The 27,054-nt window shown below is 39.5% G+C and overlaps 1 protein-coding gene across 2 annotated transcripts in view; it reads left to right on the forward strand.

Moving 5' to 3' along the window:
- Positions 1–17,253, forward strand: part of CCDC34 (coiled-coil domain containing 34) — a 38,115-nt gene extending 20,862 nt beyond the window's left edge. Inside the window, exons 4-7 of one of the 2 annotated variants that reach the window (XM_075548396.1) lie at positions 8,894–9,052; positions 9,901–10,042; positions 16,300–16,557; positions 16,927–17,253. In XM_075548396.1, coding sequence (XP_075404511.1) covers positions 8,894–9,052; positions 9,901–10,042; positions 16,300–16,511 — 513 coding nt within the window. In that variant the 3' untranslated portion in view covers positions 16,512–16,557; positions 16,927–17,253. Of the gene's footprint in view, positions 1–8,893; positions 9,053–9,900; positions 10,043–16,299; positions 16,892–16,926 lie in introns of those variants that run through there. The other variant, XM_075548395.1, reaches the window with a different exon arrangement.
- The last annotated feature ends 9,801 nt before the right edge of the window (positions 17,254–27,054 follow it).

The raw sequence follows: 27,054 nt of genomic DNA on the forward strand, positions 1-27,054 counted from the left end.
TGCTTTGAAAATGACGATGGCGCCATGGGTGTAAATGTGTTTGACACATTGGAGGAATGTATGGATTGTGATAAGAGATGTGAGAGCCCCCAATAAAAATATTTTTTTTAATTTTATATAAGTAGAATCATGGAATATATACTTATTTTGTGTTGCACTTCTTTTGTTTTTAAAATGCATTCTATTGTGGAATATATCAACTTTATACCTTTTGCTGCTGAGTAAGATTATATTCTGTGTATACACATTAATTGCTTATAAATGAATAAATGAACAAGTTGCTATACAAGTGAGGTTGTTTCCACTTTTAGGGTATTAGGAATAGAAGTTTATGACTACCCATATGCAATTGCTGTGTCTTTTTGTGACCCTTGTCATTGTATTAGGGCATGTACCTGGGAGCTAAATTACTGGAGTGTATGATCAATATGTGTTAAACTGTGTGAGCAATTGCCAAGCTGTTTTCTAAAGTACTTGTACACTTTATACTTCAACCACTCTATGAAAGTTCCATTTGCTCCGTCCTTGTCAAACTTGTATTATTATTCTTTCATTTTAGCCCCTATTGTGAGTATATATAGCTAGCAATATATATATACATATATATAAATATATCTATCTATATCTTCTTTTGATTTGCATTTCCCTGAGGTCTGGTGATGATTATTTGCTCTTTAAGAGCTTATTGACCACCTCTATATCTTTTTTGTGAAACTTTAGTTCAAGTCTTTTGTCCATTTTTGTAAGGGATCCTGTGTCTATATTAAGCTTAGTAGCTGTAACAATTCCTTTATATATTTGTTCCAAGTTTTTTTGTGAGATATATTTGGGATAGAACACTCTTATTCATATAATATCTTAACTTTTTTTCGTAATACCATATACTTTTATTCATAACACCCTAAAACTGGAAACAACTATATAGCAGCTTGTAGCAGAGGAAACAATTAATGTATATACATAGAATAGATCCCCCCCTAAAAAAACCCAAAAGAATCTTAGCAAAAAGAAGATACAAAATTTATATATATCCTTTTCATCTGTATATTCAAATAGATCATTTCCTTTATGTTTATACTAATTATTAATGACCCATTTTCTCCAACCCCCCCCTGTCGTAACCCCATGAAACTATTAACCCAGTTGCTGTCTCTATAGATTTAGCTATCCTGAGTTTTATATAAAGAAAAACACACACAAAAATAAATAAATAAATAAAAAGAAAAACACACCCTTTCTCCTCTCCAAAAAATAACCATGAACACCAATAATAAAATTAAACAGAAAAAAACTCATCGAAAGAAAACATAAAATAATAAAAACTAAAACAAGTTTCAAATGGGTCGAAAGGAAGAATAAATGAAAAAGGTATTCAAATTTAACCTAACCAACTGCATTACTCCTCTTTCCAGTGCCTTCTGTCTAATGCAAGGACATTCACGGCCCTTGTAAGGGTCAAGGGGTTCTATGGAGGTTTTATTCACACAGAGACCCTGCACATGGGTTTTGAACTTTCTCATCAATAACCTCACTCTGATGGCTGCTTACTTTAAGATAAAGTTTTAAGAGCCCAGATGCTAGCGCCCCTTCCCCCATGTATGGCTTTATTTAGGACAAATACAACGTGCAAATAGGCCATCTGTTCATTTTCTTCGCTGTGCAGCCTGACTTTGGGATTGGTGACTGATGGCCAGTTGGGCTGATCTTTGTGTGATTACTTTGGGATTCTCGGAGGAAACGTCGTGAGCAGTCCTTGCACAGTAAGACATGTTGCATAGCAGCAGCACTTCCAGCTTCTTAACACTGTGGACCAGGAACTTACAGACGCCACTGGGCAGCAGGTGCTGCATTTTCCTGTTGCTCCCATAACCGATGTTGGGCATCAAGATCTGGCCCTTGAATCTTCTCCGCACCCTGTTGCCATGCCTCTGGGCTTGCGCCAGTTGCACTTAATCTGGACATAGCAGTTGGATTGGAGCCGGATGAACTTCTTGGTCCTGCTTTTGAAAATTTTAGGCTTCACCCACTGTATGAGGGCAACCATGATGTTGGTGGCAACCATGGCTGCCTCCTCTGTAGGCAGTGCCAACGAAGAGTTCAACCACTATTTTTTCTGATAGCCATGCATCTTCTGGTTTTGTCACAACATTTTGCTGGAAGCACCCACATCTTCCTTGATCTCCTCATGAGGGCAAGTATCACATACCATATCCTAAGAATTAATTGCTCTTAGATTAGGGCTATAATTAAGTGTGAGCTCAAAATTCATTCATACATCTATATATATTGAAAGAGCCTATGGGCAAACTATTGAATGATGCAGGAAGCATCAAAAGAAGATGGAAAGGACACATAGTCACTGTACCAAAAAGAACTAGTTGACATTCCACCACTTCAGGAAGGTAGCATATGATCAAGAACCAATGATGCTAAGGAAGGCCAAGCTGCACTGAAAACATTAGTCAAAGCAAAGTCCCAGGAATGGATGGGATTCCAATGAAAATGTTTCAGCAGTTGGCTGATGAAACATTGGAAGCACTACTTGTCTGTGCCAGGCCATTTTGAAGCCTGCTTCTTGGCTAATTGACTGTAAGAGATCCTTATTTATACCCACTCCGAAAAAAGTTGACCCCACAGAATGCTCAAATTATTCAACAATGTCATTTGTATCACATGCAAGTAAAATTTTGCTGAAGGTCATACATCAACAGTTGCTGCAGAACACTGACAGGGAGCTACCAGTTGCTCAGGCCAGATTCAGAAGAGGAGGACTTGGGGAAAAAAATATCATTGATGATGTCAGATATTGGCTGAAAGTAGAGCATACAAGAAAGATGTTTACTTGTTATTTCATTGACTATACCAAGGCATTTGACTGGACCTTAAACTGTGGATGGGCATTGCAGAACACTTCATTGTGCTCATGCGAAACCTGTACATGGAGGCAGTTATGCTGCCTGGTTGGAAATCAGGAAACGGGTGTATCATGGTTGTATATTCTCACCATACTTATTCAATCTGTATTCTGGGCAAGTCAAAGAAGTTAGATTATATGAAAAAGAATACAGCATCAGGATTGGAGGAAGGCTTATTAACAACTGTGTTAGTCTGGGTACATTGGAGAAACAAATCCACAGAAGCATGTATAAGAGAGTTTTGTATAAAGGGTAAGTGCACATCAAGAAAACATCCCAACCCAGTGCTGCCCAAGCCCACAAGCCCAGCATTAACCCATATGTCCGACACCAATCGACAAAGCACACACTATGTCTGACACCAATAAACACACACACACACACACACACACACAGTCTCACAAAACACATACTATGAGGCCAACTGCAGAAGGAAAGCTGAATTAGTAAACATGTAAGCATCTCAGGACTGACAGGGGTCTCCACCCGGCTGCTTCTACCCTGCATTGGGGTAGGTCCATGCGGCTTCTCCTCAGGAATGTCTTGCAGGAAGTGAGACTTGCCAGCTGAAGCAGGGTACTGGCTCAGGCAGCTGCACCCTGGTCCCACCTTCACAAAGCAAGAGACCCGAGAACTAGAAAGGTGAGGCTTACTGAGCCTTTTATCCCTTCGCTCTTCAATTAACCCCACATGTGTTTCTCAGCTAAGTTGGCATAATAAGCTAGCTACCCCAACAACCTGTAATATGCATATGACATATCTTGCTTGCTTAAATTCAAGAGAACTTGAGGCACTTGGTGATCATGATCAAAGGTTTCGTCCTTAAATATGGATTACAACTTAATGTGCTCAATGTGAAGCAAACCAAGTCCTCACAACTGGCCCAGTAGCTAACGCCACGATAAATGGAGAAAGAAATCAACGTTGTCAGGGATTTTGTTTTGCTTGTATCGCAGGGAGTGCTTTTGGAAGCATTTGGGCATTGATGGGCATTGAATAAGGACGATCAAAGAAGAAGCGATGTGTTTGAATTATAGTGGTGGAAGAGAATATCGAAAGTACCACGGACTCTTAAAAGGACAAACATCTCCTTGCAAGAAGTACAGCCAGAGTGCTCCTTAGATGCAAGATGGCAAAATTTTGTCTTACATCATTTGGGCATGTTGTCAGGAGAGTTCAGTGGCTAAAGGACATCGTGCTTGGTAAGTTAGAGGGGCAGCAAAAAGGCGAAGTCCTCAGCAAGATGGGTTGACACAGTGGCTGCAACAATGGGTTTATGTTGGGGTTCTCTAGAGAAACAAAACCAGACTGCTAATTATTTTATATATATCTATATAGATAGGCATACAACATAAGAAATAAACAGTACAAACGGCTCAGTGCAACTCACTCCGTGAGACAGCTGTGAGACACTGGCAGTCCTTCAAGTCTTGAGGGCTGCCGGGTAGTCCTCTAGAACAATTCAGGCTGTCTGGCCACAGGCAGCAAACAGCAAGGCAGGTAGGTCACCAATAGTCATGACGGTCTGAGTCCCCAGCTCAAGAGATGTATATTCCAATAGTGTGGCAAAGCGAGTCTTAAAGGAACCTTAAATTACAGTGACACGGTCCACGGGTTAGGTGTCCCACAGGTAGTGTAGCTTGAAAATTGAGGCAAGAACAAGCAAGGCAGCCGCACACGCGTCCAATCAGCAAAGAGCAAGAGACAAGACAGGCGAGGCTCGCAGAGCTATTTCTCTCTCCATCCGTCAGTTAATCCCACATGGGTTCATTGGCCATGTTGGCACAATACATGTTACCTACTCAGGGCTCAGTAGAGGAACAATTGTAAGGGTGGTGCAGCACCGGTCATTGTTTTGTTCTGTTCTGCAATAGGGTTTCTGTGGGTCGGAACTGATTGGCACCTAACAAAAACAACTTGTACAGTTTACTGAAGTTATTACATTCTTCCAGTTGTGCATCCATTTTCACCTTTTTTGCATTATTCTTCCCTCATTAACATGCACTCACTGCCCCTTAACATTCTTAGCTAATCTTTCCAGTTGCTGTTAACAGCTTAATCTCCTATTAATCTTAAAATAATGTGTTTTCCCAGTACAGACATTTTTTACTAGTTGAACTATTCTGTTTTAAGAAGACTTAGGGTCTATTTTAGGTTTAAGGTTTAAAAGTGGTCGCAGGACAGTAGTGTCAGGGGTTAACTCATTCTCCTTGGCCCCAGAAAGTCATGTCCATGAGAATTTGACATACTAGTCTTAATTTCCTCCTCTTTGATCTTGGCATTTCTATAGAACCTTGATCGAAATGTTCAGTAATGATAGCCAGTTCTTCTGATGTCATAACAAAGGAGCACTTGTCCGTGGAGGCAGTTAGTCACATCTTCTCCGTCCTTCTCCTATTTCTAGCGCCCTAGCTTCCTCTGCGACTCGAGATGTGCAGAGACCGATGGTGGTGAACGGTTCTAAGTTTCTAAGACCTTAGACACTCTTTTAGGAAGTAGAAGATAGAACCGAAGAACTAGACATGTTATTAGGCGAGTTTACTGACATTTCCCATGAAACCACGACCCTAACCTTGTAAGCCAGGATCTCTCTCATGAAGTATTTAGTTGTACACAACAGCCTCCATGACCGGGTGTTTGTTTTTGTTTTGGACAGTGTGAATACTAGGGGACTTCAAACAGCTCCTGGAAAAATTTCATTATCTTTCCATTCTGTTTTTCCATGAACTTTATGAAGCCCTTGTATGTCACGTAACTTTTCTAGTTCAGTTTTTTTTACAGGTATAATGTATTGGTAGCAATTGCAGTAATGTATTGTGCAAACCTTTATGCCTAATCAGTGTGATCCTAACATTGTTATCTTCTGCTTCCTTCCCTCCCAACTCTAGTAACCACTAGTAAACTTTGATTTCTATACATTTAATTTTCCTGGCTTTTTAGATAAATGAAGTCATACAATATTTGTCCTTTTATGATTGACTTGTTTTGTTCAGCATAATGTCTTCAGGCTCTATGCATACTGTAGTATTATCAAGACTTTCTTCCACTGGCTGAGTGGTGTGCCTGTACCACATTTTGTTTATCCATTCATCTGTTGATGGAAATTTAGGCTGAGTTCACCTGCAATGGATCCAATATTGGTATGCAAGCCTGCTCTTGAGTCTCTGCTTTCAAGAAGAGCACAAATGAACAAAGGGTACAAAAGAGCAGTTTTTAATGTTGATGTGTTTCAGTTTTTCTTTTGTGGCATGTCCTTTTTGGGACCTATTTAAGAACTGCTTGCCTACCCAAAATGTAAAAATATTTTCCAAAAGCCTCTGCCTTTAGCTTTTACCTATTTGTCTACTTCAAGTTAATTGTAATATTTAATCAAGCTATGGATCAAGTTTCATTCTCTTGCATATGGATAGTTAATTGTTCCAACATTATTTATGTAAAGATAACCCTGGCTCTTTAGGATATTGGCTTTTTTTATCATGCCTGAATTTGAAATCAGGCTAATACTGGTCTCTTGAAAAGATCCTGATCATGTTCCCTTTTCCACTGTTTTCTAAAATAATTGGTGTAGGGTTTGGTATTATTTCTCCCTTCAATGTGTTATAAAATTCACTGATCCTGGAGTGTTCTTTTGGGGAAGTATTTTAAATTCTGAATTTAATTGTTTTTATTAAGAGTCTTATTTATGAACTTTATTTCTTCTTGAGTTAGTTATTTCACTAAAGTAATCTCATATAATATTTTTCCTCTTGTGATTGACTTATTTCATGCAGCTCAGTGTTTTCAAGGCTCATCCATATCATGTCATGCATTAAGATTTCATTTATCTTTATGGCTTATTAATATTTTATTATTTGTATATAACTCCCTGCCATTGAGTCATCACTTCAGTCCGGTGGCATGAAGTGAAGATGAGACTTTCTACTCCCTAAAGAGTTACAGTCTCTGACACCCACAGGGAGTGTTCTACTCTGTCCTATAGGATCTGTGTTAGGCCAAGTTGTTAGAGAAACAAATCCAGTGACATTCATATGCATCAGAAAGAACTTCATATCAAGAAGTGTTTATATGAGGGGGTACCCCCCCAACCTCCTAAAAAAACTGATTTTTTTCAAAGCTATGTATTTAAGCGTTTTTATCACCTTCACAGCACTCTCCATTACACTTAATACATTTGTCAAATCTGCAATTCCATTCTTGAAAACACTTTTCAAACTCATTTGTTTGGATGGTTGATAAGACCTCCTTTGTTTGTTTGTTTGTTTTTTCTTCACCTCTTCTATGCTATCAAATTGCTGTCCTTTAATGTCCCTCTTCATGCACGGAAACAAAAAGAAGTCGCATGGAGCAAGGTCAGGTGAGTAAGGTATGTGGGGCAAGAGAGGCATGCTGCTTTTTTCCCAAAAACTGGAGCACAGAGATGGCTGCACGAGCAAGTGCATTGTTGTGGTGGCAAAGCCAGTCCCCTGTCTGCCACAAATCAGGTCTTTATTGTAGCACACTGTTGTGCAAGCTTGATTACAGTCTGACCTGGTAGAATGAATTTCAAGTGCACTCTCCCCCCTCACATATCCAAAAAGCTTCCCAGTCCAGTGCAATTCAAGTCCTTAAGTCGACAATTCTCTCTTTAGGCTCATGTAGTAGCAGGCCCGGGGCACAGAAAGGTGAACCGGGAAGCAGGACAATCACAGGCTGATGGGTGCTCAGATGAGTGGATCCAAGGTTGGGTGATGGCAGTTCTCAGGGTCAGGCAGCACACATGGGGCCACCCCTCAAGGCAGGCAGAGCTCCAGCAGGCAAGAAGGCAGAGAAGTACAGAGAGATTGGGCAGTTCCCAGCTTCTCACACTTTTAGAAGAAAGCCACACCTCCAAGGAGGCATCATCAAGCTACCACTTGATTGACAGGTTGGATTCTGCCCTGCCAAGAATGTCTAGTTGACCTAATATCTGATTGTCAAAGGGTCACTGTGAGATCTTTGTATGAGTATATATACACCACATTTTTAATTTATCTATATTGATGGGCATTCTGGTGATTTCCATTTCTTCAAGAAATTAAAACTAGAGAAAATAAAAATCCTATATGCTTATTATTTTATAAAATGTTTTTATAGATTCACTTATCCATCTAGTACATAATGTTTCAGATGCGAAAGGAACAGATGTTCAGTTGAAGTTTTTTAGGGACAGATAGTAAAATTTGGACTCTGTGGGTCAAACAGTCTCTGTTGAGGTTTTCTCTTTGCCATTGTGGTACAAAATAAGCCATAGACAATAAATGTGTACATTAATGGATGTGACCATGTGCCAGTACAACTTTTAAAAGTTTGGCTAGTAGACAAAATTTGGCCTTCAAGTTATAGTTTGTTAGCCCTTGGTCTATGTAAGACTTAAAAGAGTTACATTTCCAGACATTTGCCTTTATGATGGGGCTTTGAAACGTTTGTGGGGGAAATTCAGTTGTTTTCCGTTTTTCCACAGACTTTTTGAAGCCCCCTCATATGTGACCGTAACAACAGGACTTAATGGGCCAAGGTTTTCCTGTAATCCACTGATGGGGAAGATTTACCCAATTATGATAGTTGGCAAAGTGTCTTACAAGGAAATATATACATGTCTATGTGGTTTTTATGTTAAAGTACTAAAAAATGCTAAGATTTAGGTAAACGTAAAAGTTGTAGTAGTTATTTACCAATTTATTTAACAAATCATTATGGATCACTGACTCAGCCCTCTCCAGACTCTGATGATACTTTTATGAGAAAGCTTTGCTTATACTTTCATGAGAACGAACTTTGTCATTACCTCATAAAACATAGAACCCAATTGGTAGTCCATTGAACAGGAAATTATAAATATGTCATATAATGATATTTTTAAGCTCCAATATACTCTTTAAGAAATAATAAATTTCACTAGATACTGTATATAATGAACATAATTATAAATATTCTAATTTGCTCCCTTTGTTTTACTTAAGAAAAGAAAAGAAAGAAAACAAAAAGTTAGTAAAGAAATGGAGGAAAAAGCAGCAAAGGAACTAGAGAAAGAGCATTTGCAAGAAAAAGCAAAAGAAAAATATCAAGAATGGCTAAAGAAAAAGAATGCTGAGGAATGTGAAAAGAAGAAGAAAGAAAAGGTACTGTTATCGGGACAGTCCGTTAGAATTTTTGACTTTGGTATTTTTATTGACTATAGAAATATGTATTGGGGCTTTTATTTGGTTGATAATTATTAATAACTTGATTTTTTTCAGTTGGGTTCAAAACACTTTTGTTACTGCTTTGATTTTTTTAATTTAAATCATTTTATTGGGGGCTCATACAATTCTTATCACATACATTGTGTCAAGCACATAAGTGCATTTGTTGCCATCATTCTCAGCTGTGAATTATTTTTCAATGGACTTGTTTTTTTCTTTGAACCTTTTATTTTCGATTAGGTGTGATGCACATTTTGTTTTAATTCATCCATTGCAATCCCCTCATCATTTATTTTGCCTTCTCTTTGTATTTACTGCTTCCATTTTTCTAATACCTTTTTATGAAAAGACTTACGAGAGTAAAACCTGTGAAAGACTAGGGTCTGTGTAAGGCAGAATCCTGTCAGAGAAGGAGATTTCAAGTAGGTTCCACTAATGGAGAGTGGTAGAAAAAGGCTGAAAACTTATAAGACCTGGAAAACCAAGGCCATTTCAATCAGTTCAGCTCTCATAGGTTTCATAGTAGAGCTTACTTATTATTCTTTAAAAACAGCAAATTCTCTTTTCTTTCTTGGGTTGAAGCCCTACTGTTGTTCAGAGGCAAACTCCTTTAGATTCTGATTGTATTGAATCTTGTTTCAAGTTATAGAAATGTGATTAAATATCCATAGCTATTGAGCAACTAGGTTGGGAAACTGTTAAGCAAAAAAAAAAAAAAGAACAGTATATTCTGAATGGAATTTTTATTTACAGAATATACCTGAATGTTTTTTTTTCCATTTAAGGAAAAAGAAAAACAACGGCAAGCTGAATTACAAGAAAAAAAAGAAATAGCAGATAAAAAATTTAAAGAATGGTTGGAAAACTCAAAAAACAAACCTCGTCCAGCTGCAAAGAGCTATGGTTATGTCAATGGAAAACTTACAGGTTGGTTTTTATGCAATAGCTTGTATAAATATGATGTGAAGAAGTAAGTTTAATTTATGGCAAATATAGAAAATTAACTGTCTTTCAAGTTGCTGATTTCTAAAACATACAAGAGGGCTTCAAAACTTTGTTAGAAAAATGGAATGAAAGAATGGATTTTTAAAAACAATTTTCCCCCATATATATAAAATATAGTATGAAGGTCTAATCACTGTAAACTTTATTTCCATATATACTTGAGTATAAGCCAACCCAAATATCAGCCGAGGCACCTAATTTTACCACAAAAACTGCGTTTAAAATGTGCTGAAAAACTTGGCTTATTAGGTGCTTAAGCAAATGTGGTGAAGAAAGCTGATGGTGCCCAGCTATCAAAAGATATAGCATCTGGAGGCTCGATGGTAAACAAGTGGCTATCCAGCTCAGAAGTAACAAAGCCCACATGGAAGAAGCACACCAGCCTGTGTGGTCACAAGGTGTTGAAGGGATCAGGAATCAGGCATCATCAGAACAAAAAAATCATATCATTGTGAATGAGGGGGAGTGAGGAGTGGGAACCCTAAGCCCATCTGTAGACAATTGGACATCCCTTACAGAAGGGTCTCAGGAAGGAGACGAGCCAGTCAGGGTGCAATGTAGCAATGATGAAACATACAACTTTCCTCTGGTTCTTAAATGCTTCCTCCCCACCACTATCATAATCTCAATTCTACCTTACAAATTCAGCTAGACTACAGGATGTACACTGGTACAGATAGGAACTGGAAACACAGGGAATCCAGGACGGATGATCCCTTCAGGACCAGTGGTAAGAATGGTGATACTGGGAGGGTGGGATGGAAAGGGGGAACCGATTACAAGGATATACATGTAACCGCCTCCTTGGGGGACGGACAACAGAAAAGTGAGTAAAGGGAGATGTCAGAGAGTGTAAGACATGACAAGATAATAATTTTTTAAATTATCAAGGGTTCAGGGGGGGGGGGGCGTGGAGGGAGGCGAAAAATGAGCTGATACCAAGGGCCCAAAAAGATAGCAAATGTTTTGAGAATGATAATGGCAACAAATGTGCTTGACACAATGTATGTATGGATTGGTGTATGAGTCCCCAATAAAATGTTTTTTATAAAAACAACCTTGGCTATACTCGAGCATATAGAGTAATAGCACCAGGTCATTGTCAGATACAATGCTGGAAAATAAGCCCTCACATTGGAAGACAGTCAAAAATACAGCAGGAGAAAAGCCCCCTCCTAAAGTAGAGTCGACCGTAATGAATCAGAATGAGAAAGAAACATGGAATGTACAGCGTTCAGATCTAGGAAACTTGAAAGTCATAGCATGAAATGAAACCCATATAGACCTGTATTCTGAGCTGCAATGGTGTGGCATTGGTCCCTTTTTACTGAAAATTCATGGAGTTTACATACAAAATGACAAATTGAAGAGGAATGGCTTTGCATTTATCATGGAAAAGAACATTTCAAGATCTGTTGTGATTTACATTGCCGTGTGTGATCGTGATTCTCACAGGGAAGTCCAGTTAATGCTCAGGAAGCTCTCTGCCATCGCGGCCAGGGTGAAACTGCCCGTGTGGGTGCCTGAGATGATCGTTTTTATGCGAATAGAGCCTTCTCTTTCTCCAGAAGAGTGGCTTCTTTCAAACCGCCGAACCTCCTGGAGGTTAGCAGCCTACCTCATAACCAGTACCCGACCAAGGGTTTCCAGTTAACACAATATTTAAATTTAGTCTTCAACCAGTAAAGCCAGATTTGACTACCATCTTCATTTGAAATTGATCAGACATGATATCAGAATGCATTGATATTTACTGGTGATTGGAATGCAAATGTTGGAAACAAAGAAGGATCAGTAGTAGGAAAATATGACTTTAGTGTTAGAAGCAAAGCTGCAAATCACATGATGGAATTTTGCAAGTACTGCATTTTTTTAGTGACTATCCATGTGGACTTCACCAGAGGGAATACGCAAGCATCAAATTGACTGCATCTGTGAGAAGAGGCAATGGAAAAGCTCTGTCATTTGCCACAAGGCAGAGGCTGATTAAGAAACAGACCATTGCTCATGTGCAAGTTTAGGTTGAAGCTGGAGAAAATTAAACCAAGTCCACTAGAGCCAAAGTAAAGCCTTGCGAATGTCACCATAATTTAGAGTACGTCTCCAGATCAGAGTTGGCATATTGAAGACTAATGACTGAGACCATGAGTTATAGAGTGACACCAAGAGCATTAAATATGAAGAAAAGAAAACACAGGACGGAAAGAAAACACTCAAGTGTGTGATCAGAAGAGACTGAAATGTGCTCTTGAGCATAGTGTAGCTAAAGTAAATAGAAGTAATGATAAAGTAAAAAAAAAAACTAAAGGATTTCAAAAGGCAGCTTGAGAAGACAACACTGCAAGCCCTGGACGGGATGACATCTTGAAGAGCATACATGAAGATAGCAAAGGGCCAGCAGCCTGCTATCCTCGGGTGAGTTGGGACTCATGGCAGCCCTCGATGGGCTTTGTGAAGCTGTGAATCTTCCCGGAGCAGTTAGCCTCGTCTTTTAGTAGCCTGGTTAGTAGCCGAATGCTTATCTGCCAGTGCCACTCAAAAAAAACAAAGACAACGAAGAAAGAAAGACCAAGCTGGATGTCAGAAAAGACTAAAACTTACTCCTGAATGAGTAGCTAAAGTTAATGGAAGAAATAATAGCTGAATAAAAAACTTCAAAGGGCAGCTTTAGTAGAGAGAATAGAATATTATAATTAATTGTACAAAGATGTGGAATTAGAATGCCACAAAGGAAGACCTATAGCATATTTCAAGCTGTAGGAAATGAAAAGAAATTGAGTTGTAATATTTTGAAGGGCTTCATGGGCAAAATATTGAATGATGCAGGAAGAATCCAAAACAAGATGGAATACACAAAGCCAGTGTCTCACAGAGAATTGGTCCGTCATTTCAATAGGTGGGATATGATCAAGAACTGATAATATTGAAGGAAGGAATTCCAACCTGCATTGCAGGCAACTAAAAACAAAACCAAACTTGCTGCCATTGAGTCAGTGACTGACTCCTAGCAACCCATGAAAGCTTCCAAGACGGTAACTGTTTATGGGAATAGAAAGCCCAGCCTTTCTCTCAAGGAGCTGCTATTGGTTTCAAACTGTACACTACACCACCAGAGTTCCCAGAGCTACAGACAAGGTTCCGGGAAATGAAAGAATGTCAATTTAAATGTTTCAGCGAACTGATGCAGCCCTGGAAGCATTTGGTCATCTAGACCAGCTTACTGCAGTAGAGCCATATCTGTGACCGTTCTTAAGAAAAGTGATCCAGCATAACATAGAAATTAGGGAACAGCCCAAGCAAGTAAAACTTTTGCCGAAGATAATGAAAAGACAGTTGTAGCAATACAACGACAAGGAACGGGGAGAAATTCAAGCCAGATTGAAAAGAGAGCATGGCACCATGGATGTCATTGTTGATATTAGGGTATAAAGAGTTATAGTCTCAGAAGCTGACAGAAGCCATTCTACCCTGAAACTAGCTATCTATGAGTTGGGATAGATGGCATTTTGATATTTTGTTTGTTTGTTTGGTGGCACCTGCGATATCATTATTGATTTAGATGGATCTTGACTGAAAGCAGAACATTTCAGAAAGATGTTTTTGTGCTTTATTGACTATGCAAAAACATTTGACTGTGTGGATCACAACAAGCTATGGATAACATCGTGGAGAATGGGTATTTCAGGAAACTTCATTATACTCCTGTAGAACTTGGACCTGGACCAAGAAATTTTCATTTGAACCGGTCAAAGAAATACTACGTGGCTTAAAATCAGGAAAGGTGTGTGTCAGGGTTATAATATTTCTTCATGCATACTCTGTATGCTAAGAAAATAATCTGGGAAGCTAAGCTTTGTGAAGAAGATTGAGGCATTAGGTTTGGAGAGTGGCTTATTAACAGCCTGTGATGTTCAGCTAGTATAACTGCTTGGTGAAAGCAAGGAGAACATCAAGTACTTGCTCCTGAAGATCAAAGACTGTGGCCTTCATTATGGATTGCAACTTGATAGAAAACAAAAATCACAAATGCATCAATAGACAAGATGATAAATGGGGAAAAAAATTGAAGTTGTCAGGAATGTCATTTTACTTGAATCCACAATCAGTACTCCTGTAAGCAACAATCAAGAAATAAAACTCATACTGTATTGGACAAATGTACTGCACAAAGATCTCTATAGTGATAAAGAACAAGGAGGTCACTTTGAGGATTGAAGTGCACCTGACCTAAGGCATGGTATTTTCAGTCACCTCATATGCATGTGCCAGTTGGACATTGAAGACTCCAACAAGAAAGACTGAAGAAGAACAGATGCATTTGCATTAAGGTACTGGCGAAGAATATTGAAAGTATCAGAGACTGCAGAAGAACAAACCAAGAAAGATAAAGCTTAAGAGAGGACAGCAACACTTCACTTCACCTCCCACAGTTTGGACATGTTTCAGGAGAACCAATGCCTAGAAATGAGCATCATGCTTGGTAAAGAGGAGGGTCAGCACAAAGGAAACCCTTGGTAAGATGGATTGACACAATAGTTAGAACAACCAGCTACAACATGACAATTGTGAGGCTGACTCAGGCCTGGGCAGTATTTCATCGTGCTGTACCTAGGCCTGCTTGGCCACAGCTGACAGCGTATGTTCCTTTATGTGTATGTGTGTGCATAGTATCTCATGCATAGTTTTTATGTACTCTAAAGTGGTCATTTTACATAAATCACATAGAATCTTCTTAAAATCAGTCGCATGAAGTGTTGAACTTAAGCTGTAAGATAATGATTTCTAATAGTAAGCAAGTAAATTTCTTTTGTACTTTATGGATGATAAAGCCTTAATCAGAATATATTAAACGGTTCACGTTTTCTTCTGCTGACTGGCTTTTAAGCAGAACTCTAATGCCGTCCAGCACATAATTCGGAGGGTGGAATCCTAGACAATTCACGAAGCAGGCACAACCCCATTTGGCTTTAGGCTCGGTCTGATTATAAATGGCAAGGAATGCTTTTCTCTGAGCCTCATGCTAGAAGCTCATACCTTGCTGACAGCTGCCTTCCCTTGTTTAAGTGATGTATTATGAAAAATACTCCCATTCTGTTTTGTTCACACAATAGAACATATTCCAGACTTTGTTTTGACCATCTTGGTGAAGTGTGTGTTGACATATCTTTGCAGGCAGAGTGGGCTGCCAGTGTATAACTGACACATTCCTGCTGTCAGGATGTAGGCCTCTCGTATGTCACCAAGGCATCCATCACAGCTACTGAGCATGGTGTGCTTGCTTTGTTTGTTTGTTTGAAAAAAGGTAATACTTACCCAAGGATTTTAGTCACACACTTGGATAGTAAAGTTAAAAATTTGGAGGGAAAACTAATTACAAAAACAGTGAATTATTTTCAATAAATTTAATTTTAACATAGTATAGTTGCTTGCAAATCAAATAATTTACGTGCATATGGTCACTGGAAGATTGAGGTATGATTTGCAAATGGTTCCTCTCCCACATAATGAGAGGTATCTCGTGCATTCCAGTAGGAGAGCACTTCATACTTAGTAATAGAAAATACAGTGCCATTGGGAAATCTTACTGGTTTGAGTGAAAGTCATCCAGAATGTTAGTGCTTCTAAAGAATTTAGATTTGTTTTAGCTGAGTATGAAAAATAAATTGTTTTCTGTCAGCACTAGTGTTGACAAGAGGACGTTAGTGTACAACCAGTAGTTCTCTAAAGCGAATTAAGAAAATGAAGGTGTTGTTCAGTTGAAAGGAGCCCAATGCATTGGGTTGCCACTGCACTGTCAGCAGTTTGAAACCACCAGCAGCTACACAAGAGAAAGACTGGCTTTCTACTCCCTTAAACTGTCTCAGAAACCCCAGGCAGAAGGTGTTGCTATGTGTCAGCATTGTTCCATGCCGGGAATTTTTTGGTTCTTTTTGTTCAGTTTAAAGGTTCCAAAATTGATTTCTTCATACACTTTACCAATGCTTTTATTTATATAGGTTTAAAATTATTATTTGAACTTTAGATTTTCAGAATTCATCAAGATTCAAGAGTTCAAGGTTTTATTTTATCAATGACATTTTTGTTCTTCAGATTTTTAAAACATTTTTTGAGGATTTAAAAAACAATTTCTTTGGCTTTAATTTTTTCTTTTGTTCCTTTTTTTAAAAAAATCATTTTAGGCTTTTACAGTGGGAATTCCTATCCAGAACCAGCCTTTTATAATCCAATTCCATGGAAACCGATTCCTATGCCTCCTCCAAAAGAAGCCAAGGATCTCTCAGGCAGGAAGAATAAAAGGCCTGTGATAACTCAGCCCCACCGGTCAGCGTCTCTAGTTCATAAAGCCAGGAGCACCCTCTGCCTCGGAACCCTGCACAGAGTGCAGAGATAGTGCATGCGGACAGAGGGCACATACTCTGACTTGGAGCTATTTACAGGTAGATGTCACTTTTCATTACTTAATCAGTACCTCAGTATTTGCTGTAATGACTGACAGATTCCCATTTTTACATTTGCATGTGGAGTCCTTAGAGTAATTGAGGAAGATGTTTCATATATATGTATTTATTTTTATAATGTTTCAAGATTGATCTTGGCATATTGTTTGGCAAGATAAGCGATCAAATCTTTAATTATGAATTGTATTTGTATTTAGTGTGTATTAAAGCTGAACTGTAATACCAATAAAGTCAGGAATTTTTCTGGTGCCCTTTGTACTCTGTGTTCTCACTTTTATGTTCATGAACACAATAAGCTTATGATTAAATCATTGACATGACCATTTTAAACTTGTGTGTATTCCTCAGGTAACCCTGAGTAGAAACACAGCCATAGCTCGGCTGTCTAACAGCTTCAAGCATCAGCTCTCCAGTTCTGGGACAGCAAAGTTCTGAAAACCATCTGCGTGGTGTTTGTAATTTTGCTCAATAGTCAAACCGCAAGTCCAACTTGAACAAACCTGTATGGGCCGAGAATGAGTTACACATTGCATCTTGCCTCACACACAAAGGGGTGATCCCTCAGTCTAAGCACAGCTCTTGCTCCGACAGCAGTCTTGTGTTAGTGTTGGTGATAGTGTTAGTGCATTAAACATTTGTCATTGTGCTTTTGTGTGTGTGTGCTTTATTAGTGTGAAATATGGTAATTTTATTGTATTGTGTATTGATAGGTGATGTATTTATTGCGTTTTGATGGTTTAGTGCAGGGGTGCTGAATACGTTGATCGTGATCCACTAGTTGATCACAAATGTAGTGTGGGTAGATCGCACGGCATTAAAAAAAATAGACGTAAGCCGATCATCAATCCCATCACTTAACTGATGTACAGCGCAGCCACTCAGATGCAATCTTAGGTGTCAAAGGCATGTGCAAGCAACTGCGCTCAGTGCAGCAAAACTGACAAGCTAAGTTATCGCTAATTTTTAGACCTGGGTTTTTTTCTCATAAACGTAAGAAAGGGTGTTAAAATGAGTGGGGGAGCTGGACCAAGTAAGAAGACAAAAACGGATCACTTTCGTACTGCTAGCGACATTCAACTGAAGTCCAGAGCGCGTGAACAGTTCTGGAACTTACTCGCAGAGGGAAAGTACCCAAACATGAGGAAATGTGCCACCTCCTTGACTGCATTCTTCGGCTCTACTTATTTATGTGAGTCAGCCTTTTCCCACACAAAGATCTTTAAGTCCAAGTACCGTTCCACCATGACTGATGATCCTTTGGAAGTGTGCTTGAGGCCGGCTGCCTGTCAACAGCTGCTGTCTGGACTACGCATCCCTGGCTCATTCCATTCAGTGCAAGTCATCAGAGTAAACCCAGGTAATGACAAAAAATGTGCATAGTTAATAAAATGTGCGTAGTAACAATACATTGTGCAATATGGACTCATGCGGTTATGCAAGGCACATAAACATACACTACATATAAAGAATTCTCAATGCATTCATGACTAAATAATATGTTTTGCATTTTTGTAGTTGGCGGATCATTTTGACTTGATCATATTATAAGTCACTCGCATGCTGAAACAGTGTGAGCACCCCTGGAATAGTGGCTGATTTCCACAAGATAGAGCTGTTAACTTTGTATCAACGTCCTGAAAAAATGAATTCATATGTGTAATTTTAGACCTTGGAGTGACTATTTTGGGAGCTGACGTAATGAATCATTGTTTTGCATTCATTTTAAACAACTTCTCAAGTAGCCCAATGGCTTGCTCCATCCCCCATTTCTTTTCTCCCTCCCTTACCTTTCTCCTAGTACGTTATCTTCCCCGCCACCAAATTAACGCCAACTACTCTAGCTGTTATTCCCCTTCCTGCCACCCTTCCGATCCCTGCAAACCATCAGTCTTTTTTTTTTTTGGTATGAAAAAACCATTTCTTTATTTTTTGCTTAAGTAACAGTGATCTCATACAATATTCGTCCCATTTTTTTAAAACAGTTTTACCGGCACCTAATTTACATAGCATACACTTCAATAGTTCAGTCAATCATATCAAGAATTGTACAATCATTACCATCTCAATTTTAGAACCTTCTCCCCCCATATTTGTCCTTTTATTTTTGGCTACTCAAGATACTACCCTCTTAAGTCCATCTGTGTCATGAAGTATTGTTACACAATTTCATCTGTTTTCTTTAATGATGATAATATTTCATTGTGTGTATATACCGAACTTTATCCATTCTTCCACTGATGAGCTTTTTTGTTTCATCTTGTTATTGTAATACTGTGATGAGCATTGGGGTTCATGTTGTATTCTTTATTTATGTAAGGTGTATACCAAGTAGCTCTATTGCTGGGGCCTATGGTCTTTCTGTTCCTAATTGTTTGAGGAGGTGCCATATTGCTTTCCTCAGTGGTGGTTCAGATTTATAGTGCCACCAGATGGGTTTGATGGGGTCAGTCTCTACACCTCCTGCAGCATTGGCCGTTTTCAGCTTTTGTGAACCTTTCTGTCATAAAAGGTATAAGATGGTCTCTCATCATTGTTTTGATTTGCGTCTCCCATATATGTAGTGGTTGCTAGCGTTTTTCCAGATGTGTCTTGGCTGCCTGAATGTCCTCCTTAGGAAACCATCTGCTCATGTCCTCTGTCCATTTGTTCATTTGCAACCATTGATCTCTTTCTTGCTGCGGTGTTAAAGTTTTCTATAGGCATTAGCAATAATTCCCTTGTTTGATATGTGATTGCCCAAATATTTTCCCACTCCATTAGTTTTTGTTTTACTCCTTTGGCGATATCTTTTGAGGCAAATAAGTGTTGTGATTTTAGGAGATCTTATTTCATTTCTTCTGTTCTCTCCTGTTTGTGTGTTTTCATTAGGCTCGATCGTGTGTTTATGGCATGGATTAGGGCCCCTATGTTTGTTCCTACTTTTAATCCCCAGCAGTTTTATTCACATATCACCTAGTTGAGTAGTTCAGTTATATCATGAAGAGTTGGACAATCATCACCACAATTTAAGACCATTTTTTTCAATCTTGTCCTCATGGCTTTTCTCCCCAACCTTCCTTTCCATACCCCCGAGGGACCAGTAATTAAGTTACTGTGTCTTTAGATTAACCTAGCTTAGATTTCATAGACAGAAAAGCACTTAAAAATGAACAAACGAAAACAAGAATAACAAAGTAAAACATAAAAACTTTAATAGGAAATATTAAAAACTAAAGCAAATTAAAATGGATTATAAGGAAGATCAAATGATGGTCCTACTTAATTGATGATCTTTACAGTTTAATTTCAGTATTCCATACATATACCATTTTTGTGTGTATATCTATACATGTGTATATAAATATATATATCCCCTCAACCTTAAAAAAAAGTCCCTTTTTTTAATCATAGCAAGGTTTTACCATGGGAAAGAAAGAACTGTAATAAATTTGCTGTGCTTAATTGAGTATCCTTAGTTTAGTTGTCAGCATATTGACATAAGGGCATTCATGGGTATTTATAGGTTTGTTTTCCAGGTGAGAAATTAGAGATAAAGATATTGGCCTTTTAAAAAAAACAAACATAAAACTCACTGCCATTAAGTAGATGCTGACTCATAGTGACCCTATAGGCCAGTTGAACTTCCCCTGTGAGTTTCTGGGACTAATTATTTACGGAAATAGAAAGTCCTGTCTTTCTCCCACATAGCTGCTGGTGGTTTTGAACAGCTGACCTTGCAGATTGCAGCACAACTGGTAAGATAGGTAGAGCAGTATGAGAGTCTTCCATCCAGTCACTCAGCACATCAGTCAAGGGCTTGCTATGTGCTGGTCGTGAGAAGTGGATGAGGACAGACTCCCAGGAAGGAGCACAAAAATCGAGGGCGGAGCGAAGTCACGACCGAGCAAAGGGAATGTGAGGGGTCCGGAGGAGAATGTGGCCACAGTGAGGGAGGGAAGCTTCAGAAAGGAGGAGTGGAATGCGATCTACGTTACCTAATGCTGTGTAAGAATTCAGGGGGGTGAGCAAGACCCTCCATCTGATTATTCCACAACTGTGTATCTGCCGCTGAACAAGACTGACCAAATCCTGAATCGACGCTTCCACTCTTGCAGATCCAACAGTTCAGCCAGCACATCCCTCAAAACACAAACCAGGAGATAGGGAATTAGGAAGTAGCTAACCTTTCTTGGGGGCAGGAAATGCTCTCAGGAGGAAGTAATTAAGTTGAGACTCCAGGAATTTAATCATTTTACAGGCTGGAAAGTAAGGAATGGCCTTAGAACCATGGTGATCTCCGTGTAACCTGTCTTTCAAAGACCACGGCTAGGTGAAATAACAGCTTTTGCACATCAAAGGGACTTTCAGATGCCTTGGCTTATATAGATTATTGACACACTACTCCAGAGTGACTGGAGATTTCTAAAATCTTTGTCATTTGGGAAGAAAACCATTAGCTTTTCATGTAAAAATAAATGTTGAAGTTTGACAATAAAAACAAGCCATCTGTGATTGCAGAGCCTGAAGTGATAGAGACAGGTCTGCTTGTTTCGAAGTAACTTGCTAGTGAGCCAACTAGCAACTTCAAGATTACATTTTCCCAGACCAACTTCTTATGATGCCTGTGGCCCAGGTGAGTAACAAAGTATAGAGTAGTTACAGGACGCTAACAAATTCCCCTGATGACCTAAAAACTCATTTTCCTGAATCCAAAAAAGAAAATATAGTAATATTCAACTGTTTATCATCCCCATTAGTATCATAAATTGCATTCAGATGTTGTAATGGAGACACATACACACAGTTTACAGTGAGTACTTTACTACTGTTGATAATGGCAATCTGCCTGAGAAGAAAAAATTTTCAAAAAGGGCAGCGGTATCTTGAATTTCCTCTCAAAATTGGAAGGCGGCAGGGACATTTGAGAAGGGAAACTATTCCATTTACTCCCAGGGAGCAGACTGCCATAGGTGCAGGAATGAAAATTGTGAAAGAACACCAGCCTTTTCCAGGAAACTCAGTGTTTCCTCCTTCCCCTTTCTCACTCATATTCTTGTAACTGATGGAAGGAACTCCGATAAAAGGAGGGGCCTCCCCTCCCCACCAGCTTCACCGTCCTGGGAACCACCTGAGGGCCCTTGGGAGATGGAAGCAGCCATTGTCTCTCTAACAGCCACCGCACAGGGTGGCGTGGGAGTGGAATGTTGTTTGGGTTTGGATAAGTTCACCCAAACAGCCGTCCAGCAATGTCTGATTACCCAATCAGCAAAGTCAGCATGGGCTTGCTTGTGCTTGCTTTCTAATCTGTAGTGACCAATGTCATGTTTTTCACCATATCCAAGAGTCCGCTTGTAGGTACGGCCAGCATCTGTCTCTGCTAGCTCCACAGCATCTTCCTGCAGAAGCAGCGCCTCTCTTCAGAGTTTCAATCCTTGACAGGAACAGAGTAACTAGCAAAACAGGTTAAGCATGGGAATACTTGTACTTGCTTACTAATAGGTTTCTTGTGAAATTTTTCACTACAGATTAGTAAGTAAACACAAGTCAACCCATGCTTACCTTGCTTACTGAGTACTCTATCCTTGGGATAGAAAGTGGCAAACAGTTTCACAAGGGAAACCCACTAGTACCTATCTACAACTCCCACTTCTACAACCAAAAACATTTTTGCCCTTTGATGTATATTGACATGCAAAGTGCTTCTGAAAGTTTATGTGAAAGATAAATCTTAGAAGGTGATAATACATAAAAGCAGAGGGAAGTCAGCAATTTTACAATGAAGATCATATAGCGCAGCACTATGTGATGTATTTAGTGCAGAGTTGTGACCTACATTGGTAGGTGTCATGGGGTGGGTTTTGACGCTGCACTCTGCTGTGAACAACACACAGAAACATCGCCTAGGTCTGCACCATCGTCAAAGTGGTTGCTACGTTTGAGCTGTTTGTTGCCAAGCCGTGCCAATCTACTTTGTTGAGCGTCTTGTTTTTTTTTGGTGACCCTTTACCAAGCATGACGTCCATCTCTAGAGACTGGTCCTTCCTGACAACACATCCGATGCACGTGAGACAAAGTTTTACTATCTTTGCGTCTAAGGAGCGTTCTGGCTGTACTTCCAAGACATTTCATTTTTGTTCTTCAGACCAAAACCACTGCTGTCAAGTTGGCTCTGACTCATAGCGATCCTATGAGGGTCTCTGAGATGATAAATCTTCAAGGGAACAGACAGTCTTCTCTCCTTGCAGAGAGCAGCTGGTGGGTTTGAACTGTGTCCGTGAAATACGTTCAATAATTCTTCACCAACACCATAATCCAAATTTTCTCCCATCTTCCTTATTGAGTGTCCAGTTTTCAAATGCACATGAAGTGACTGAAAATACCATGACGGGGTAAGTGCACCGTAGTCCTCCAAGTGACAGCTTTGCCCTTGAACACTTTAAAGTGGTCTTTTGTGCAGACTTGCCCAGTGCAACATGGTTTTTGATTCCTTGACTGCTGCTTTCGTGAGCATTGATCTTGGACTCAGGTAAATGAAATCTTTGACCTATAGAAGATGCTTAATAAATAATTTTGTGTACCTGCTTACAATTAGAGCAGCATTTTATCTACTGACATTATTAAAAACCCAACCTACGGCCGAGAATTGATATTGGCCTACAGAGAACCTCTAGGACAGAGTAGAACCAGCCCATAGGGTTCTAAGGCTGTAAATCTTTATGGAAGCAGACTGTCACATCTACTGTGACTGGTCAGCTGGTTAGCTGACCTTTAAGTTCACAACTGAGCGCTTTAACCAGGACACGACCAGAGCTGCTCCAGTAGATTACGGGAGGGGCAATTAAAGGGATTTCCTTATAAATCTACTGTCATGTTCTTTTCACTAGATCGTGGTACCATTTTCGCATTTTCGTAAAATATTTGGTCTTTGAGATGTGCCAAAGCCGCCTCCGTTAAGTGAATACCTTATTCGAAGCGAGTCTTTTAAGTGCACAGAGCTTTTAATGTCATCAGCTTCTTTGGTACTGTTTTGCAGAAATCTTCCACATGGACTTGATGAGAGAGACCCAGGAATATTTTGGCTGTTTGCTGGTTAGCTCGATGCGTTTAATTAGATTTTTAAGCTTTGCTAATATGTTTCTTGGAAATGCATTTAAGTTGTCTTTGGCTGAAATCAGGGAGGATTGTTTCCCACGCTTCATAAGAATCCAATAGAAAAGTTCATTAAAACAAAAAGTTAACACTTTATTGTGTTAGTTTCCATCTTCTGAGAAATAGACACCAAGATGGGATTAGTCATGCAAGAGGTTTATTTGGGTGAAAGTAAGGAGAGGAGACCTGGAGAGTTAATGACCATGATTTAGGTCTGACCCCTGAGGAGCAGAGATGGGCTGTGTTCAGTCGCTGCTGGGCGTAGCTCGTGGAAAGTACAGCCTCAGCTGGAAGACAGTGGTGGGTACAGAGCGCAGCATCTGAATCCTTTGTTCACTTACGCTTTTTTGCAAGACGATATGACAGGCCCATTTCCATGACCACCACACAGGTTCACTTCCAGAGCCCATTACTACAAGAAATCCTGGTGGTGTCATCATTAATGGTTAAGCATTTGGCTACTCACTGGAAGGTTGGCAGTTTAAGCTCTGTGGTAGAAAGACCTGCTGCTCTGTTTTCAAGATTACTTCCTAGGAAACCCCTATGGGGCAGTTTTGCCACATGGAGTTCATGTGAGTCAAAAATCAGCTTGAAACCACTCAACCTGGTAATGTGTTAGTTTAGACATTGGCCTATTAACCTACAAGGCCAGCAGTTTGAAACTACCAGATGCTCCTCTGGAGAAAAGCAAGGTTTTCCGCTCTTGAAAGGTGAGGTTTTTGCAATCTTGGAAACCCACAGGGGCAGTTTTGATTTGTCTTACAAGTCAGTATCAACTCCATGGCAGGGAGGTGTTTTTTTTTAATAATAACCTATATCACAAAGTCCTGTATGGCTTGGAATTGGTCAGATGGTAGCAGGTTTTGTTGATTTTATTTCTGGGTTGGAAATGCACATTGTCAGCAGTGGGATACATACAGAACTTTTACCAATACAGGTATGAGAACATATACCTGAAGAGATGCTTGTGAATATCAGCCATGAGAGAGAGAGAACTTCTACCAATACAGGTATCAGAACATATACATGAAGAGATGCTTGTGAATATTAGCCATGAGAGAGAGAACTTTTACCAATACAGGTATTAGAACATATACATGAAGAGATGCTTGTGAATATTAGCCATGAGAGAGATGTACCTCAAAATAATAAGATATCCTTTCACCTCTGAAATCATAGTAATGATTGAAAAGGAAAACAACAAATCCTGACAACTGGAAATATTGTAATCTTCATGAACTCTTATTGAGATTTTACCCTGGTACATCTGTGGAAACGGAATAGCACTTCCTTAAAAATGTTAGAAATAGAGATAGTATATGCTCTTGCAATTCCAAAATTACAATAGCTATATGCTCACATAGGTTCATCATATCATTCACAATGGCAAGAAGATGAAAGCAATCTGCTTTCCCATTAACAAATGATACAACTATGTGAGTTAAAACAGAATGCTCCACATGTTAAAGGATTACAATAAAACAGAATCCTCTCACACACAGTGGATGAACCTAGAGGATATTAGGCTGAATGAGAGAAGTAATGCTCTGTATCAGTGGTTCTCAACCTTTCTAATGCCACGACCCTTTAATTCAGTTCCTCATGTTGTGGTGACCCCCCAACCATAAAATTATTTTTGTTGCCACTTCATAACTAATATTATGAATTGGACAACCCCTGTGAAAGAGTCGTTCGAGCCTCAAAGGGGTCGCAACCCACACCTTGAGAACCGCTGCACTATATCCTACTTCTGTGAGTTCAGACGGGTCTTAAAAACTGAGAAGCATTGTAAGAGGCAGTTACTGGCCTCGTCCTGTCTGGAGCAAAGAAACTTAGGGATCAAAGACTAAAGGGAATAAATAATAGCAAGGACTAATGGACCATACAAACCACAGCCTCCACCAGAAGAACTAGACGGTGCCCAGTTACCATGATCAAACACTCTTGATCAGGACTGCATTAGAAGTTTCAGGACAAAGTAATAATCCTTCGATGAAACATCCCAATTGATATTTCAGTAAGCCTTGTTTGTTTGCTTGTTTGGGTAATGTTTTCAGTGCAACTTGTGCGTCTTCCTTCAAAGCGCTAGCTTTTGATACATGCCATCTCTTGAAATGGCCAACTGTCGCAATTGTTTTTACTACCGTGGCTGTATTTCTTTTTCCTCCTGATGCTTTCTGTTATTTTAATTTGAGAATGCTGAACGTGTTCCTCCTGCTTGGTTTTCTAATTCCAGGTCTTTACATTCCCCATTGTACTTTACTTTGTCTTTTCAATGTTCCCTTGGAAAGCTTTTGTTTAGCTTTTTTATGTCATCATTTCTTCCACTGACTTTAACTACATTTAAAAGTAAGTTTCAGAGTCTCTTCTGACACCCACATTGGCCTTTTCTTTCTGTGCTCTTTTCTTTTTTCTTCAGAATCTACTGTTTTATTTTAATTTTTAATCATTTTATTGGGGGCTCATACAACTCTTATCACAATCCATACGTACATTAATTGAATAAAGCACATTTGTACATTCGTTACCCTCATCATTCTTAAAACATCTGCTCTCCACATAGGCCCCTGGCATCAGCTCCTCATTTCCCCCCCTCCATCCCTGTTCCCCCCCCCCCCATGAACCTTTGATAATTTATAAATTATTATTTTGCCATATCTTGCACTGTCCGACGTCTCCCTTCATCCACTTTTCTGTTGTCCGTCCCCCAGGGAGGAGGTTATGTGTAGATCCTTGTAATCGGTTCCCCCTTTCCAACCCACCCTCCCTCTGCCCTCCCAGTATTGCCACATTCACCACTGGTCCTGAAGGGATCATCCATTCTGCATTCCCTGGGTTTCCAGTTCTTATCTGTACCAATGTACAGATCTAGCCAGATTCGTAAGGTAGAATTGGGATCATGATAGTGGGGAGGGAGGGGAACATTCAGGAACTAGAGGAAAGTTGTGTGTTTCATTGTTGCTACACTGCTGTGTTGTCTTTTCAATCACCTTTTACTTCCTTCACATATGATGCTCATGATGTTATTCTACAACACATCTGCTCTGTGGCCATTAGTGTTCAATGAGCCAAATCTGTTCTAGAGATGTTCTCTAAATTCGAGGGAGATGAACCCAAGATTGTATTTTGGCTGTGGTGCACTTGTTTTTAATTTTATTTAGCTGTGACCTGAGCTTGCCTTTTGAGCAGCTGATGATCTGTTTTCACAGTCAGCCCCTGGCCTCCTTTTGCTGATGCTGTTGAGCTTCCCACAGATCTCTTCCCACAGATGCAGCACATTTGTTTTCTGTGCATTCTACTTGGTGAGTCCATTTGTATAGTCACCAATTATATTACTGAAAAACAGCA

The sequence above is a fragment of the Tenrec ecaudatus genome, chromosome 4 (genome assembly GCF_050624435.1).
Source record: "Tenrec ecaudatus isolate mTenEca1 chromosome 4, mTenEca1.hap1, whole genome shotgun sequence".
Taxonomy (NCBI): Eukaryota; Metazoa; Chordata; class Mammalia; order Afrosoricida; family Tenrecidae; genus Tenrec; species Tenrec ecaudatus.